Source organism: Phascolarctos cinereus, unplaced genomic scaffold (assembly GCF_003287225.1).
Source record: "Phascolarctos cinereus isolate Bilbo 61053 unplaced genomic scaffold, phaCin_HiC Scaffold_2;HRSCAF=192, whole genome shotgun sequence".
Taxonomy (NCBI): Eukaryota; Metazoa; Chordata; class Mammalia; order Diprotodontia; family Phascolarctidae; genus Phascolarctos; species Phascolarctos cinereus.
Genome location: NW_027555625.1, coordinates 35,304,346 through 35,323,908, shown reverse-complemented (window position 1 = coordinate 35,323,908; position 19,563 = coordinate 35,304,346). Strand labels below are relative to the sequence as shown.

At 45.7% G+C, this 19,563-nt stretch overlaps 1 protein-coding gene across 1 annotated transcript in view; it reads right to left on the bottom strand.

The window, feature by feature from the left end:
- RMND5A (required for meiotic nuclear division 5 homolog A) overlaps nucleotides 1-19,138 on the bottom strand; it is a 73,721-nt gene extending 54,583 nt beyond the window's left edge. Inside the window, exon 1 of the mRNA XM_020969459.2 lies at nucleotides 18,438-19,138. Coding sequence (XP_020825118.1) covers nucleotides 18,438-18,579 — 142 coding nt within the window. The 5' untranslated portion in view covers nucleotides 18,580-19,138. The remainder of the gene's footprint in view (nucleotides 1-18,437) is intronic.
- Nucleotides 19,139-19,563: the final 425 nt, after the last annotated feature.

Here is a 19,563-nt window from a genome sequence, read left to right as displayed (position 1 = left end):
CTCTACGGCCCCTTTCAGGAATCCTCTTATCAGGCTACAATCCACTGGCTCTCCTTCACTCCTGGTCTTTCCCTATAAAACCCAACTCTCCATCCTCACCATGACCTCCAGTCCCCTGTACCCCCTCAGTTCTCTCCCAGGCCACGTCCCCTGCACTGGCCTCTGTCCCCTTCTCCTCATCTTGACCCCTTGGGGAGCTAATTCAACTCTCCATGGTTCCCCTCTTTTGAATCTCTAGTCCCCTCAGCACATCCTCAGTAACCCAACCCAGTCCAGCCTCGGATCATACCTATCATTCTTTGCCTTTGCTCCTCTACCTGTGCTGCTGAACAGAGGTGGAGAAAAGTGCCTCACCTCTTCTGACTGGGTCCACATTAGGTCCACTCATCTGGGCCCTCACTGATGCTGGGCAATCCTGCTCTACCTCCTTCATCAACTCACTATCCCACTTTCCACGGTGGCTCTTCCCAACTTTCTCATCCCTCTCTTCAAACCTCCCATGGCTCTTCCCCCCCCCCAACTCTCCCAGCTTGAGAACTCTGCCTCATATTTTACAGAAAAAATTGGGGCCCTTCACTGTGAGCTTCCCCTTTCTCCTCTTCCTCCCCTCCCATCATTCAGGTGCCTTCAGCCACTCTCTCCTCCTTCACCCCTTGTCTCACATGAAAAGGTGGCCTTATTCCTTACCAAGACTACCTGCTCTACCTGTTCAAGTGATCCTGTTTCATCCATCTCCACCAACAGATTGCCCCTGTCATCCTCACTCTTTCACTTATTTTCAATCTCTCCTCTATTGGCTCATGCGCAGGTCTCCTCTATCTTGAAAAACCCTCACTTGATCCTGCCATCCCTGATAAGTATTGTCCTATAATTCTTCTGTCCTTTGTAGCTAAACTCCTTGAGAAAGTATCTAAGTGCCTCTGCTTCATCTTCTCCTCCCTGTGTTTCTTCGCAGTCTCCGTGCTAGATCATCTATACCCCATAACTATGGGTGTACCCCAAAGCTCTATCTGTCCCCGGCCCTCTTCTCTCCTTACCCTCTGGGTGAGCGCATAAGTGCCCAAGAATTTAATAAGCGTCTCTATGCAAACGATTCCCAGACCTACAAATCTCTTTGGACAAGACTGGTGTCCTTCCCAAATCTCCCCCTGACTGTGGTTTAGCAAATACTGTCTAGAGGGTCCCCTGCTACCACGTGATAACTCAGAGAAAGTGTCAGCAACAATAAGTCTGTAACCACTCCTAATCTTCCAAATCAGGAGTCTGATTCTAAACTGCTACTTTCACAAGCTCAGTAACTGAGATTCTGAGGAATCCACAAGGAAACTCATTTCTGATCACATGACACAGAAGCACTGGCAACACACTGATTAGTTTTTCTTCCTTCATCAGCCCAAATCCAATCTTTCAACAAGCTCAGATGCCTCGCCCACCTCTGCGCTTTAAAGTAATGATTACAGTCTTTTTTAAAAGCCCATTGTTTGGGTCTGACGGCTGAGAGTGAGTATAAATAGCAATTGTTTCTGTTCCAGTGTCTTCCCCTCCCAGACTGAATTTTTTGTGAAGTCTTACCTTTTACTACTGGATGGGCCTTGCCTCAGACAAACTGAGACCTGGGAAAGACCTTAGCTTAAGAAGGCCAAAGTCTCCCACTGCCACTGGGGCCATCACCAGTCATCATGATCCATGTCTTGCCACTGGACTCCTGATGACCATGGAGGAGACAGTGAGGCTGATGACTCTGCACAGCTCTGCCTCACTTAAATTCAACGCACCTGCAAGTCAAGACATCGCCCTCCTGATGTCACTGGTCCTCCCTGAGACTGAAGGGTGACCGACAATGGTCTTAAAAATATAGTGTTATCTGATGCTGAGTGAAACGAGTAGATCAGGAGAACATCAAACACAGTAAAAGCCACATTGTGCGATGACTGACTTTCACAGACTTAGCGTTTCTCAGCAATGCAAGGAATTACAACTCCAAAAGACTGACGATGGAAAATGCTGTCCACATCCAGAGAAAAACCATGGAGTCTGAATGCAGATGGAAGCATACTGTTTGCTCTCCTTTTCTTTTGTTTTTGTTTTATTGTTTCATTCTCGTGGCTCCTCTCATCAGCTCTAATTCTTCTTTATATCATGACTAATGGGAAAATATGCTTACTATGAATGTATAAGTAGAGCCTATATCAGATTGCATGCCATTTTGGGGAGGGGGAAGAAGAGGGAGGGAGAGAAAATTTAAAACTCAAAATCTTATGGAAATGAATGTTGAAAACTAAAAATAAATTAATTATAAATATATATATATATATATAGTTGTATTAAGCCCACATATTAAAACTCTTTCACATTAAGTTTTCAAAGATAAGCTAACTGATGTTCTTCCCCCTCTAAAAAAATGAAGTTCTATCATCAGGACAAGTGAGCTTATTTTGACTAATACAAGGATAATGGTTAGCAAAACACCATTCTAGGGAAGTCAAGACTGAGTGGCTAAAGATATCAGCTTCAAAAGCATGGTTAGTAACATAACCTGGATCCCAGATTGATTGAAGATATCGCCACAGATGGTCCGCTGAGCTACCCTGAGTATTCACACTAAACCAAACATTTATTAAGGGCCTACTATATGCCAAGCTGAGCACTGGGGCTAGAGACATGACAACAAAAGCAAAAACGGCCCCTACTATAACTCTCACAATCTAGAAAAGAGTGTGTGTGTGTGTGTGTGTGTGTGTGTGTGTGTGTGTGTGTACGAAACAGACATAAGATGATTTCAGGGAGATAACCAGGTAGGAAGAGCAGGTGAGCAAAGCCTTGAAGAGGAAGAAGGTGGAGAACTGGAAGAGGTGAATGAGTTAGAAAGGTTAAGTAAAAGAGGTCGTTTAAAAAAAACAAAACAAGTAGCTGGGGTGGTATCTTGGCCCTTGCCCAAGGCTTTTGAATCCTTAAACAATAAGCATTCCAACACTATTTATTGACCATTTACTATATTTAGGACCTAATCCTAAATTCTGGGAAGGATAAAAAGATGAATAACACTTCACAAACAAAATTGAAAAAGTGTGAGAAAGGTGATAAATCCAGAAGCACAAAAAGACTTCTCTGAACTGATGCAAAGTAAGGTAAACAGAGGTTAAGAAAGCAGTGTATTTCAATGTACAAGCCCTGGAAAGCCCACCACCACAGCCAACAATCAAGACTGAATGCTATGAAATTGTAATGAGCCAGCTAAGCTCTGTTTGCCTCAGTTCCTCATCTGTAAAATGAGCTGGAGAAGGAAACAGCAAAACCTCTCTAGTATCTTTGCCAAGAAAACCCCAAATGGAGTCACAAAGTCAGACAGGACTGAAAATGACTGAACACAACAACAACATGCCCGTACTGTCCTCAAGGAATCACCACTCTCTCCTGGGAGACAAGCGCACTCAAACACATACACAACTCTACCGTCAAGCCAGGGCTTTTTAAGCTTTTACCCCTCCTGACTATCCCAGGCCCCTTTTCCCCCCTTTTCCACTTTTGGCAGTTGTCCCTAGGCCTTACGTGGCCTGAGGGCATGCACAGTGCAAAGTGGGCACGCTCTGTGTTCAGAACCAAGGCTGCCCGTGAAGTTGCCTGATGCAACACCAGCCTAGGATTCGTTACGCGTTTGATTTTTAATTAATTTTTGGTCGTTGACTGTTCAGAAACCTTTTACTGTTACAAATTTTTCACAACTCCATATGGGGTCAATGCCCACAGTTTAACACTCACCATTAGGAAAGGGAGAGTCAACACATGGGAGACAAAGAGCAATGCAGGCAGCCCTCATGAAATACGGCTGAACCAAAGCTTCAATAGACAAGCACAACTGTAATAACTGTCTAGCAACTGCTTACCACCTTAGGTAGTGAGAAAGAAAAATATGACATCCGATGATGATGATGATGATGATATGAGCTAGCATTAATGGAACAGCTTGCAAAGCACTTTACATACAGTATCTCACGATCCTCAGAGGAGGAAGGTGTTATTATCTTTATTTTACAAATAAAGAAACTGAAGCCAAGGGAGGTTAAGTGACTTGCCCAGGGTCACACAGTTAAATGTGTGTCTGAAGTCATATGTGAACTCAGATCTTCGAGTCCAAACCCTGAGCTAACCTAGGTACATTCTTCCAGAGGAAAACTTCAACTTGCTAGACAATAAATCCAGTGCATTCTATCTATAACACTATCCCCTCCCTTACTCAGTGGAGGAAAGCTCCATTTTAAGAGTAAGCTGCCTGTGGACATAAGCTATTAAAGCTTAAAGCCGCACTAAAACTGTTCAGACATCCTGCCTCACACACATAGGTGTATATGCCTATTTCAATATGAACATCTAAATTAAGATAGTGTTCAAGATGTGGAATAAAAAACTTCTATATGCAAAATACTGCATATTCACCCTGGTTCTGTTCCAAGCTAACCAGCCCAATTCATGACCTCCTTACTTTGTCTGGCACCTTGCCATAGGCCTCCCCATGTGAGAACTTTCATAGCTCTTCAACAGCCAGCCTCTCTTATTTACCAAAAGGCCTTTCTTCAAGAATAGAGGAAGACTAGTCAGATCACAGGCAGCTAGGAGCCCTGATCCAAGAGGTCTGTGGGAGCTTTAAGACCAATGATGCTGGAATCAAGGACCACAAAAAAGGTGTCAGGTATCAGCACAGGTTTTCCCACAAGGACAATGCTATGCCCAAGTCAGTTATAGTAAGCGAGTCTAAGCAGGAAATGCCACAATATTCACAAGGATCATATCCTCAAAACTTTGTGGAGTCGCTTTTTCAAGAAAATCTGGACCCACCAAGAATCAAGCCAGTTAACACTACAAAATCGGCGCTCTTCCCAACTGTTTTGCCCCAAATCATGGTCATACTTTGTCTTGATTACTTATGCAAGTACGAACCCGGAACAACACATCAATGAAGTCCACAGGCCACAGACTTACATTCCCATATCTGAACCCAATTTCCTCTTCTACCAAAATCTGAACCAACCTCACAGAGCAAAAACAAATCATCTCAGTTTCCGCTTCTAGCCTTCAAAGGCTGTGAAGAAAATGCCTGTTGAGCCTTAAAGCTCTAACCTGCACACCCACTAAGGAGCCTCCTTTCCCCGGCAGAGGTAGTGAAGAAGTAAAATGCCCCAACATCCGTCAGCACAAGAGGAGACTCCGGAGCCGGGGGCCTCCAAGCAGTGTTCCTGTGTCTCCACACCGCTGGACTTCCACGGTACCTGGTACTGGGAGGCCGAAGGCGGGGAAGGGAACCAGCATTATATGTCACCTGTTACGTGCCAGGAGCTTTACAAGTGTTATCTCATCTGATCCTTACAACAACCCTGGGAGGAAGGTAGATGCTGCTACCCCCATTTTACAGCTGAGCAAACCGAGGCAAGCAGAAGAAAGTTAGCTGCCCAGGCCCACAAAGCTGGTACCAATGGTAGCTGGTCACACCAATGGCACACAACAAGCACCCAAGTCTAGTATACACTCAAATCCTATCATCTCAAAGATCCCTCTCCTACCAGTCCTGGGACCCAAAGGAAGGCTGCTCCCCTGAAGGCCTCCGAGTGCCCAGCACAAAAACCTTTCAAAATGCTCTTTAAACTTCCACATGAGGATTTAAACAGGTCCACCTCTCCACAGCATCAAGCTACAGCTCACCGCAGTGTCTGAAAAAGACTCCAACTCTCCAGGTCACCTGCTGGCACCTTTCATTTGTAAAAAAGCTGATTTGTGCTTCTAAAAAAGCCATCATCACTCAGCTAATAAGGACTACAATCTTCCTGCTTAACCACATCCACAAGCCAAAAGCTGGGCTCCTCCTACAGAAGCCAGCCTCACACCTAAACTCTAAGAATTCATCGGGCTTGGCCTCCTGCTTCACAGCTGTGTTCAGTCACCCCACTGAAACCCATTCTCTCCTGTCTCTAAGAATTAAAGGAACAAGGAGAGAAAAAAAGTAAAACAACCTAGAATACCAAAGGTTTGTACTTTCTTCAATAAATGGTTACAGGAAAAATTACTTTAAGAAAACAACACTGCTAAAAAATCCTAAAAAGCATATGTACTACAGGAACCTAATATGATCAAAAGCATAAATGTCAAAATCAAGCGTTGACATTGTTCACTAAGGAGAACCACTAAAAGCTTTCCCAGTAAACATGGGGTCAAACCAGAATGACCTCTCCCCTCCCCTTACTAGTATCTGACATAGAAATGCTAGCTATGGTAATAAAACAAGAAAACAAAATAAGGGTCTGACCATCAGAAACAAAAGACATTTTCAGATGACATGAAATGCTTAAGAAAAAACCTCAGAGAATCAGTTAAGAAATCTATTAAGACTATTAATACCTTAAGCAAGGTGGCAAGATACAATATAAATCAATAGAATTCATCAACACTTCTATAAACACAAACAAAAAGAGAAATTCACCTTGTAACCAAATCAAGGCATCTGCAGGATTTATGTAAACAAACCCACAAAACACTCTTTGTACAGAAATAAATGAAGACTTTAAAAATCGAAGAGAGATTCACTGCTCATGGCTGGGCTTTGCCCATATAATAAAAACAACAATGCTACCTAAATTAATTTACAGATTTAGTACTGTAACACAATCACATTATCAGGAATGTTTTTTATAGCTAGACAAAATAAAATTCACTTGGAGAACAAACGGTCTAGAATTTCAAGAAAAATAATAACAAAAAGTATGAATGAAGGGAAAGTAGTATCACCAGGCCTCAAACTATGATATAAAGCAGTAGTCGTAAAACCTTTTAGGTACTGGGAAATAGAGATAGACAGATAGATAAAAACATAGATAGATAGACAGATAGATAGATAGATAGATAGATAGATAGATAGATAGATAGATAGATAGATAGATAGATAGATAGACAGACAGATAAAAACATAGATAGACAGACAGATAGATAGATAGATAGATAGATAGATAGATAGATAGACAGACAGATAGATAAAAACATAGATAGACAGATAAAAACATAGATAGACAGACAGATAGATAGACAGACAGACAGACAGACAGACAGACAGATAGATAGATAGATAGATAGATAGATAGACAGATAGATAAAAACATAGATAGATAGATAGACAGACAGACAGACAGACAGACAGATAGATAGACAGATAGATAGATAGATGGGGGGGAGAGAGACAGACAGAGAGTTGGTAGTTGTCCTTTGTTCTTGAAGAGGACCAAAATGACATTACACGTAATTTTGTTGGGGTCAAGGTACAGTGTGTCTGACTATGGCTAAGCAGACCAATACGAGCTTAAAAGGTTCTCCAAATGGCACAGTGGAAATGTCTCTATGAATGTGCACATCTCACATTTATTTTGAGCTATTGTAAACTCTGCCTTGCTCACAGGGTACAATGCCATCTTTGACATGGGCATGTCATGGTGGATGGTCCTGTGCCAGTGTCTCCCACGTCTCATAATTGATTCCAAGGTTCTTCAGAAAAACCTTGAGAGTATCCTTGTATCGCTTCTTCGGACCTCCATGTGAGTGCTTGCCTTGTGTGTGTGAATTCTTTGTAAAACAGTCTTTTAGGTAAACATACATTTGGCAATCCAACAACATAGTCAGCCCATCAGAGGTGTACTCTCTGCAGCAGAGCTTGAATGCTTGGCAGCTCAGCTCAAGAAAGGACCTCAGTGTCCAATACCTAATCTTGCCAGGTGATCCTCAGAATCTTCCTAAGACAGTTCAAATGGAAGTAATTCCGTTTCCTGGCATGGCGCTGGTAGACTGTCCAGGTTTCACAGGCATACCACAATGACATCAGCACAAAGGCTATGTAGACCTTCAGCATGGTAAGCAATCTAATACCTCTCCTCTCCCACACTTTTCCTTTAGATCTTCCCAAACACTGAGCTAGCTCTGGCAATGCGTGCATCAGCCTTCTCTCTCCGTGGACATCCCTGAGAAGTATACTGCTAAGGTAAGCGAGCTTGTCCATAGTATTCAAAGTGTCACCATCTGTTGCAAACGATGGCTCTACATATAGATGGTGTGGTGCTGGCTGGTGGAGACCTGTTCTCTTGGTGCTGATTGTTAGGTCAAAATCAGCACAAGCAGCAGAAAATCAATCCACACTCTTGCATCTCAGCCTCACACACCAACTCTCCCTCCACTTTAGTCTTGGCTTGTAGCCTTTTTAAGTTAAATAATTGACCATCAGTGGGATAGCTGACCTTGATGCCATTTTCATCATTGTTGAGGACATTCAACATCACAGGGATGTATATGTAAAGCCAATATCAAATTGCGTGCTGCCTTGGAGAGGGAGGGGGAGAAAAATTTTAAACTCAAAAGCTTATGGAAGTGATTGTTGATAAATCAAAATAAATTAATAAAAAATTAAATTTAAAAAAATCATGCGAAAAAGCACAAGAACAAGCACACAACCCTGCTTCATTCCATTGGTGACAGAGAAAGATCTAGAACACTGTCCATTATCCAGAACCCGTGCAAGCATGCTGTCATGAAACTGACATGCAATTCTGATGAACTTCTCCAAGAAACCAAATTTTGACACAATTTTCCACAAGCCCTCATGACTGACAGTATCAAAGGCCTTGGTTAGATCAATGAGCAGTGTGTACAGACCTCTGTTCTGCTCCTGGCATTTCTCCTGGAATTGTTGGGCAGCAAACACCATTATCAAGCACTCTCTAGTCCTTTCTGAAGTCACATTGGCTCTCAGATAAAGGACCATCTTCCAGGTGAAGGATCAGCCTATTAAGCAGGCCTGTGGCAAGAACCTTGCCAACAATGACTAAGAGAGAGAGATGGACAAATGAATAAAAAAAAAGAACAGAAAAGTAGAACTAGATAAGGAAAAAACAGATGTGGGCCAAAATAATAATCTAGTGTTTGATGAGCCCAAGACCATGCATTTCTTAGGAAAGGGCTCCCCTTGAGACAAGAAATGGAATACTATAAGCTTCTGGAAAAACTATGCTCAGGCCGTCACTTTACACTGCATACAACATACCCAAAATGGATGTTACCTCCACACATAAATGTCATACCACAAAGAGAAAATGACAAATCAGGCCTCTTTCACAACTGCATCTAATGGAAAAATTCTTAACTAACCAAACAATAGAGAAGACACTGGGAGATAGCCAATTTTGACTGAATTAAGGGAAAAAAAACTTCAAGAATAAAATCAATGAAGGTAAAATTAGAGAAACTGTAGAAGGGGAAATATTTGCATCACATCAAAGTCCCAAAACATTGGGAATTGAAATTGTATATACAAAACAGCAAAGCTCTTCACATTAAGGGGTCAAAGTACATTAAATTTTCAAGAGAACTGCAAATTATAAACAACCATATGAAAACATGCCACAAATCACTGATAGTAAGAAAAAACAAAAATTAAAACAACTCTGATGTTTTGCCTCAAACAATGCAAATTGACAAAGATGTCAAAAGATGAGACTGGTCAATGTTGGAGGAGCTGTGACAGTCAGACAGTCCTACTAGTAAAGCTGGGAAATGGTCCAATCCCTCTGGATTCCAATCTTGCAGGTAAAGTGACTGAAGTCAGTGTCCCTTGACCAATACGACCACCATGGGCTTACTCATCCCAAAGAAGACAAAGACAGAAGCAGCAGTCCAAAATACACCAAAGTGAAGCGCCGCAGTGGCAATGAACCTGAAATAGAATAAATTCCCCTCCTCCGGGGAAACGACTAAAAACAAATCTGTGACACATATAGGAAACTTAGACTAGTACGATAAAAGAGGCCCAACACAAGGAGTCTGGAAAAACAGGATAAAATCTGTACAAACGGAAGCTGAACAAAATAAGGGGAGACGAGCACAATATGCACAAGGCCAACAAGGCAAATGAAAACATCAATAAAAGAAAGTCCAACTCCTGAGTCACAGAAAAACCCAACAAAGGTCCAGCAGAACAGATAATATAAAACACTTCCCCCTCAAGCAAGGTGGGGGAGTAAGTGCAGAATCAGATTTGGCCACAGACAATGAGATGTTTTTGTTTAATTGTTTTTTGGTCGCCAGGGAGAGCTCGATCTGGATTGGGGCGTGGCGGGGGGGAGACACGCAACAAAATGATTAACGTGAACAAAGGCATCAATAAAACCTTTAATAATAAGGAAAAGATTATAAAACTAATTTTTTAAATACAAGTTTAAGTTGTTAGTATCTATCAACACTAACATTTTCTCTATCATTTGTTAAAAGTCTCGACTGTCAACAAACAATAAATCTGATCCTGATCTGCGACCAGTCAGTCCAAGCTGGCTCTGGCACACCCTGGGCACTACACCTCTCAAACCATCTTAGGTCTAGGCTCAGAGAGCTCCCAGCCCAGCCAGAGGCCAGCAGTCCAGGTCCACACCAACCTCAAAGGAAATCCTCTGCTGCCTTTCTTCTACCTTTGCTGATTCATGAGCAGCAAACAACTGGATCCTCCTGTCTTTCCCTCCCCCAGAAGGAAAGGGGAGAGTAAGGATGTTTGTCCCAAACTTCCTTCTCCAACTCAGTTTTACCTGTCTCTTGTACTCTCCTCCCAACATGAACCAGAGCCTGTGCTTTCTCTTCTCCAAAGAGAACCTCTTTGCAAACCGGCTCCAATCCTTTCCCTCTCTTCACTGGCCCCTCCTTCCTCTCCTCCTTCCAATATGTATGTCTGCCCAACCCTGAGAAATCTCCAATGCTCCCCCTCAAACCAAGTCCTATTTCTCTCCTACCTTTCACTTCCCTATTGTTCCTTTCGACCTGCCTTCAGTCCTGGACACTACAGACACTGCTCTTTCAAAAGTCCCGTTATTTCCTCATCACCAAATCAAACCTTCCTGGTTCTTGTTGACCAATCTCCTTTCTTAATTTCTGAGTTCACTTCTACTTTCTCCTCAACTTCATCCCTTTGCCTTCTTTTGACTGAGGGCACAGGTCTGAGCTCAGCCCCTCAACTTTTCTCTCTCAGTGTGCGTGTGCATGCTATGTGTGTGTCCATGGATTCCCTTCTCAGAATCATATTTCTACATGCATAAAGTACATGGGATTGCAAAGGAAATCAATTATGCTGAAATAGTTAACAAAATATTTTTTATAAAACCAAGTTCACAGGCACCCCCTTCAATTCTAACCAGGACTCAATAATCTCTCCTTTTCAGGGGCAGCTAGGTGGTGCAGTGGATAGAGCCCTTGCCCCAGAGTCAGGAGGACCTGAGTTCAAATCCGGCCTCGGACACATAATACTTCCTAGCTGTGTGACTTTGGGCAAGTCACTTAACCCCAACTGCCTCACACACAAAAAAAAAATCTCTGCTTTTCCACCTTCCCTGTAACAGCCTCCACCTTTCACCTCTGTATCTCTAACCCCTCTCCAAATGGAACAAGGCATCTGGAAGAACCCTGTTCAGGGCCCGGTCAAGTGATACCCACCTCTGTTCCTCAGTTTCTTCATCCATAAAAGGAAGGGGTTGGACTACCTCTGAGCTCTACACCCACGAGTCTCTAAAGACGCGCCTGACAATCTCTGCCTCCTGGACATTAACACTTGCAGTTACCTCAAACTCAACTTATCTGTTTTTCCCCCAAACAGAAGCACCCCTTCCTGATTTCCTTTTTTCTGGTCAATGGTATGACAGAAAACAATTTGTTGAGAGGTTATTCCAAGGGCTTTCCCCCTCCACCCACATCTGATCACTAAGCCTTCCTCCATCTGCCACTATGCTCATGCAGCTCTTGCTGTCTCCATCACATAAGCCTCCTCGATTTCCAGCTCCTATCTCTCATCCATCCCATACTGCAGTCATGCTCCAAAACCTTCAGTGGCTCCCCAGTGCACTGGGATAAAGCACAAGCCCCTCAAGCTTCCCAGGGCTGGCTCCACTCAGTCCACAGCCCATTTCCTCCACAGGCCCTCACTAGCTCTACTTCTTAACCCTCCTCTCAACCTACTTAAATTCTGCCCCGCCGTCCCCCAGACTCACTGACTTCTGGATCATTCTAGCCAATGACCCTTCACCCTCCTTGGACTCCCAGCACTCATTCATGCTAACAATTGTGCACTTCATTATATTATAGATTGCCTTGTGACATATCTTATCGGCTCTACCTCCTCTTCCCAGTTACACAGCAAACTCCTTCAGTGCAGGTACTATCATTTGTATGTCTCTGTATTCACCATGGCATCTAGCAAGGTGTTTAAGAAAAAAAAATAGCAAAGGGCTTATTATTATTTGTATGAATGAACAGAAGAGAAGCTGTATAGTGTGGGAAATGACCAAGATAGCCTACGGACATTTAATAGGAGCATTCTGTTCCTCTCAAGGAAAAAGCCATCATCATTTTCTCTCTATTTAATAATAATAGCTAGCATTTACATCATGCTTTAAGGTTTGCAAAGCACTTTAGAAATAGCTCATTTGATCCTCACAACAACCCTGAGAGATAGGTATTATTATTCCCATTTTACAGACAAGGAAACCAAGGCAAACAGAGGTTAAGTGACCCGTCCAGGGTCATACAGATAATAAGTGTCTGTGGTTAGATTTTAACTCGGGTCTTCTTGCCAAGTTCAACACTCTATCCACTGGGCCACTTAGCTGCCTTTTCCTTAAACTCCTTTAAAAAATCCCAACTCCAACATCTCATTATGGCCCCAAGGTTACTGACTGCAAGCTCTGACTGGTACCACCAAATTAGAAAGATTTTTAAGTATAGTCCCAACAATAGGCTACGGTTGGCCTATCTAAATATAGACAAGCTTGTCATCAACAGGCCGGCCGCTAGTGATGCGCTCTTTGGCTGTGGCCACACATGAAACAAAAACACAACTAAATGTGCCATCTGCTTCTTCAGTGACGGCCATGGTGCAAAGGGAGGCAGGGGGCACTAAGCTAGCCCACTTCCAGATGGAAGGAAAAGGGCCACAGAGGGCAGATTAAGGCAGACATACAGAGAAAGATACAGCTACTGTGGAAGCTTTGCTTGACTATACATGTTTATAACAGGGGTTCTATTTTTCTTGCTTTCTCAAGGGGGGGGGAGTGAGTGGGAGAGAGAAAAGCCAGAGCTGAAAATAAAGTGCAGTTGAGTTTTGTTTTTTTAGACCATGAACTTAGCTCCTAGGGTTCTCAATACAAGTACTACCTAACACAGCGTGGACTTGCAAATCTTGACATTCTCAATATAAATGAAAGCAGAAGGTGACAGGCTGGTCAAATAAGTTAGGAAAAACTTCAGAGATGGCTTGTGGGCTGCCACTGGTATCCTTAAGATACCCACAAAGTTCCAGGAGGGCCCCCAACATGTGGTGCAGCCCAACCGTCTGGGGCAACACGCGCACGCACACACATACACATACATACACACACATACACACACACATGCACACGCAAAGATGGCCAAGTCATGCTTAAATTAGATTCTGCTAAGTCTTGATCAGTGCAAGTAATGAAGTTATCAGATGTATTCAATTTTGTACTAATCGAAGTCCTAATTACATAAAATACAGTAACTGCTTCCAGCCCAACGGAAAAATACCATATGAATTTGAATAATACAACCACTGGGGGGATTCATTAGTCACACTAATTGGGACCTGGCTGTGCTAATTAGGGAAATAACCTGTAATACCACAAAAACCTAAGGGAGAAATAATTATATGGTTGGGGAAATAACAAATCAATAATTAATTCAAATCATCTTAAACCCAGAGTTATAAATAAAACAGACACATAGAGAACTCTCAACTCAGGACAGCATAAATGCCATCTAAATGTTTAATATTAAAGAATGCACTTGCACATCTACATCTTCTCTGTGGAAAGAACCTAAGTGTGAATCTCCTCTCACAGAACACTAGTGATGGAAGACACCTCAGACACCATCTTGAGTCGCAGCACCCTCTTTTGCAGAGCCCAAGACTCAAGGAGGTAAAATGACCAACGGAGGCCTAGAGCAGGGTACCAGTAAGGTTAGTAGATCTAGAGGTTGAACCCAGTCATCTAACCTCAGGTCTTGGGCTCCTTCCACCCTATCACCTGTCACTGGGACCTTGGGCAGGGCTGTCACCAACCTCCAGTCTCTGTAGTCAGCTGAAAACAGGCATAACTACACCATCTCCACCTCCCAGGGCTGTCGAAATGACAGTCTTCCAAGAGCTTTTAAAGTATAAATAAGCCCCTACTCCAACATAAGGCCAGCCAGCAGTGGAAAGGGCTGTCCCTAGAACCAAGACAGACCTGGATTTACATGGACTAGTTGTGTGACCAAGAGCAGGTCAATCACTTTAGTCTCAGCATCCTCATCCGTACCTACCTCCCAGAATTCCAGTGAGGATAACCAGATATAACAAACATAAAAGTACTTTTTGACACTTAAAGAGCGGTATGAACACCAAGCATTGTTCTAAGAGAGAATGATCTGATGAATCAGAGCAAAACGTCTATAGAAACCTTCCTGAAAATGACAAGGTGAAGGACGGTACGGTATCATTCGTGGCATTTAGCTCCACAGTCTGCTTCCCCTCAGGACGATTTATTTGCGTCCAGCACATCAATTTAGGCTGAAATGGCTTTGGATTCACAAAACACAATCCAGACTTCCTCACACCCCTACCTGACTCTTGTTACAGGGTGACCCAACTAGGATGATGCTGCAATTTTGGAATGATTCCACAGTGGCGTCACAAAAGGAATTTCAAAACACTTAACAACTACCCAGCTTGTCCGAGGCGTCCAACAGCTGCAACAATGAGGCCAAGGCGTGGGGGAAGATGGGGCAAAGGCTGCCATTACAGCTTCTTTTCACAGGTCAAAAGCAGGTGGCCTTAACAGCCACACAGAGCCAGAAGTTAACTATATTATTACCTAACCTGTGGCACACTTGCTACCATAGAGCCCTACACAAATACACACATTTTCCAATGAGGGAACAGAAAGATCCTTGACCCTGAAGGAAAATTCAATAACAGCTACCATTATAAAATCACACATAGGATTTAACAAGGACAAGTCAAGTATATAAATAACTAGGGCAGCTAGGTGGCTCAGTGGATAGTGTCATGGTCTTGGAGTCAGGAAAACTCACCTTCCTGAGTTCGTATCTGGCCTCAGACACTTACTAGCTGTGTGACCCTGGGCAAGTCATTTAACTCTGTTTACCTCAGTTTTCTTGTCTATAAAATGAGCTGAAGAAGGAAATAAATGGCAAACCATTCCAGTATCTTTGTCAAGAAAACCCCAAATGGGGCCACAATAAGTCTGACACGACTGAAATAACTAAAAACACATTAACTATAATACAAGTTAGAATGTGTTTAGCACTCCTGGAAAGCAGTAATGGAGACTATGAGTGCTGTTAAGGCAAGGCGACATGAGATTAGATGCCACCAGTTAGAGAGAAACTCTCATGTCCCCCAAGTGTGCTGTCAGTCTAGTCTGAATTAGCCTAGATCGATAAACCTTGCAAAGAAGTGCAAAATTTAGAAAACTCCCTGTTCCTATCAAGAAAAGCTAGAGAATAAGATCAGTAGAGTCCACTCCTTGGCCTAAACAAGCTTTGGTTGATTGAACTCAAAAAACCATCACTAATTTGGAGCTTTCATTTACATTTGGACTATCACAGAGATCCACAAGGAACAAACCCCCTTGACCAAGCCCCACTTTCCAAGCGGTTAACACTGAAAAAGCAGGTATACTTTGGGCTTATTTTAACCATCTCCACCAGGATAACGAAAGGCAATACATTCTTGAGAAAGAATACTCTAATGGTTTTGAAAAACTCTGCTTTCTGGAAGACAAAGATGGAGTAATCAGGCAGAAAGTTATCAGGTAGAAAATACCCCACCCCTATCCCATCTCACTAGGCCCCCTCACACCTTTAGCTACACAGGCAAAGTGCTCATGTGCTCATGCTGGCAGGCAAAGAGCCCAGGTAAATTCAGCCTGTCCCTAAGAAAGATTATCATGGCTTTGCAGTTTACAATGAGTGGCTTCCACAAGAGCCCAAAAAGCTAATTAAGGTTACTACTGCTAGCAAACAAGTTAAGAATAAAAATCCCACAATGGTTTGCTTTTCCTAAAGGAAAACCAACTGCAAACACTGTCTTTTATTTGACAATTCGCACCAAGCCATTTAAGACCCCTCCTCCAAACACAATTTGCCCAAATCTCCCATTCTGCTACGTGTCTTCCTTCAAACAGGATGAGATGGGTCCTTATTACTCATCCAATTAATTTCCAGGTGGCATCTTTCCACACAAACCATCCCTCCTTCTTACCCTCTTTACTAACAACTTCAGAGCTCGGTCACTGACTTTAAAGAATACACTTCACTACCCAAGAGGTTCTGAGAAGCCAGCCCTTTCCAACCAATTTCCAGCCTCTGAAGCTGTTTAATTGACTGAAAACCTCAACCACCCATCCTCTCAACTTTCGATATGACTACAGGTTAATAACAATTGTATGGAGAGGGGAAAAGTCGGTGGGAAGGTGGGAGGAAAGGAACTCAAGAGTCCAAAGAGGCCAAGCCAAGGCATACTCAAGACCAGAGGCCACAGGAAGGATTGGGGCAACAGGCTGTAGCTGCTTCTGGAAACCTGTCCCTGCTGAGGAAAAGCCAGAAGAGGGCTGAACTTTGCAGAAAGGAAAGGATGATCCCTTTTCTTGGAGCTCTGAGTAGTCTTTTGGGGATAAGGGGAAGGACAAAGGAGAAATCAACTTTAAAAATGGAATAGGTGCTGCTAGTACCAGGGACGAAGAGACCCAGGAGCTATTGGTCTAGGGGACCCCATAGGAATGAAGGGGTCAAGGGAGTGAAATGCATCCAGAGTGGAAGAGAAGCTCCCACTAACCCAGGTGCTCTGAGCAGGAAGACACTCCCTACAATTGAAATGGATTAAAAGACCCAGTGGGCATGTGACACTAACTCTTGCTAGAAAAGGAGGTAAAGGAAAGAGGGTGTGATTAGAATGGATTAGAAAATCCAAGTAGTAACTGAGCTGCAAAGCCCCAATGTGCTCAGAGAAATGGAATTCCATGTTGAGGTCTCTGAAAAAGGAGGGAAAGAAGGGGAAGAAAAAGAGGAAGATGAAACTGGAACGGATTAGAAGTTCCCAGGAAGCACGCTACCAAAAAGCCCGGTCAGGGACTAGAGGAATTCAGTGCTGAGCCCTCTCACAAAAAAAAAAAAAGGGAAAGAAGATGCAACTAGAATGTATTAGAACCTCCCCATAACCAGATGGAAAAAAAGACAAACAAACAAAAGCCCCACCAACAAGCTCTGGAGAGTAGGGGTCCAGTTCAGAACACTGCCCAGGAGAGAAGGAGGGAGAAAAAAAAGTGGAAGATAAATGTAACTAGAAAAGATCAGGAGCTGGCAATAAGTAAGCTGCTGAGATCAGGTACCGAGCATTCCTCTGAAAAAGGGGAAAAAAGGATGAAACGGAAAGCTCCAGGCTTAATTCAGCTGTTGACCAACCCCTGGGAGAAAAAGGAAGAGCACCCAGCCGGAGATAATCACAAAGCAATAAAGCTAAGGTGGGAAGAAAAGTCAGAGGTCCCGGAATCCAAATCCCTCACTTTACAGATAGGGAGCCGTGTTAAGAAGGACTTAAGACGTGTCAGTCACAGACCCCTCTGACAAGGGTCTGCCAGAGAATGAGAGACCCCAGGCCTGGCCCGAGTCCCGCGCTCTCAGGGGCTCAGAGCTCAGGGAGCCTGGGCTGGGGGAGGCAGAAAGGGAGGAGGGAGCCGGAAGAGGAGCGATCCGGACTCGAGAGATCCCTCGGGCTCTGAGCACCGGCTGGTCCCGAGAAAAAAGGGGGAAGAGAACGGACCAGGGGCCCTCGGGGGCTCCCGGTGCCACGGAGCCAGGCGCTGCCAAGGGAAAAATGGGGGGGGGCGTGGAATAAATCTCTTCGCTTGGAGGGAGATCCTGTGCGTACCACCACCAGGGTCAGGAAGCCAGGGCCGGAGCCCGGGGTCCAATGCCAAAGCTCCCTGGGACATGGGGGAGGGGCTGGGGTGTCAGGGGGCTGGCCCCTGGGAAGGATGACCCGAGCCCAAGGCGAGTGGAGAAGGGGGATAGATGAGCGGCCACCGCCGGGGTCCGGGCCAGACAGACCCCCATTCCTCCCCCCAGGGGCCGGGCCGTCCCTCCTCTTCCCCCCCCCCGCCGTCCAGGCCGTCCCTCCCCACTGCCCCAGGGTCTGGGCCGCGCCGCGCCTCCCCACTCCCCCCAAAGGCCGGACCGCGCCGTGCCTCCCCAGTCCCCCCAAAGTCCGGGCCGCGCCGTGCCTCCCCACTGCCCCAAGGTCCGTCCGGGCGGTCCTTCCCCCAGCTTCGGCCCCGGCCCGCCGCCCCCGGCGCTCGCACCCTGGCTCTGCAGGATCTCGTGCTTGAGACCGCCCGTGTAGTCGATAAGCTCCTCCAGGCCGCGCTCGCACAGCTGCCCGTAGCCCGAGAACTTGTGCAGCACCTTCTCCAGCTCCCGCTCCACCGTCACGCACTGATCCATGCCTGGCCGTCCCGAGGCCGCGTCCCCGTCCTCGTCCCCCCGGCCCGGGAGCTCGCTCCGGGTCCTCGGCGTGTCCCGCGCGGCGGCTCGGGCGGCTGAAGCGGCGGCTCGGGCGGCTCAGCGGCGGCGGCGGCGCTGGCGGTACCCCGGGCTGCCCACGTCCCCCGGCTCCATGATGCCCCGGCCCCGGCTCGCCCCTCGCCCGCTGCCGCTGCGCCTGCGGCCGCCGCCGATTGTTTTTGTTTTCACAGGAACCGACCGATGACCTGGTTCTCTCTCCCGGGCCGCACCAAGCGCCGCCGGCCCGAGGGGGAGGGCGGGGAGGGAGCGCCGAGCCGCGGGCCGTACCAAGCGGGGCGTCCGAGAAAAAGAGAGGGGGGCCGGAGAGCCGAGCGAGCGCGCGGCCCGGGTCTCTTCTCAGCGCTGAGCGCGGGGCCGGCCGCGCGCAGCCGCGGTTAAAGCGTGGGCAGTACCACGGGAGGCGGGCGAGGGGGGGAGCGGGGAGAAACCACCGGACACCCCCGCGCCCGCCAGGCCAAAGGACGTGCGTGAAAGGAGAGGGGGAGGCTCCGAAGCAGCCCGAATCTTAGTGGGAAACGGCCTCTAACCCCTCCCCCGGGGACGGCCTGAAAACGAGCCTATGGCCGGGCGGCTAGAGAGGAGGCCCTACGTCATGAGAGAATCTCCTCCAATGCTGAACCGCAACATCAAACTTCCCCCAATCCAAGTTGAGCAGGCCAAACCAACAGACTCGCTGTCGGAGGGGGGAATTTATCCCGGGAAGGCCAAAGAAAGACCGTAGCCTAAGGAAGCCCGCGCCCCACTTCCCTGCTTCTTTCCTATCCCCGACCTCCCCAGGGCCAGGGCAGGAGTGGCCGAGCTGACCAGGCCCATTGGTGGCAGAGACTCGGCCGGCTTTATAAGACCCTGCCAACTGTCCCGGGATGGGAAGGGACAATTCGAGACCAGCTCCCCGAAGTCAAT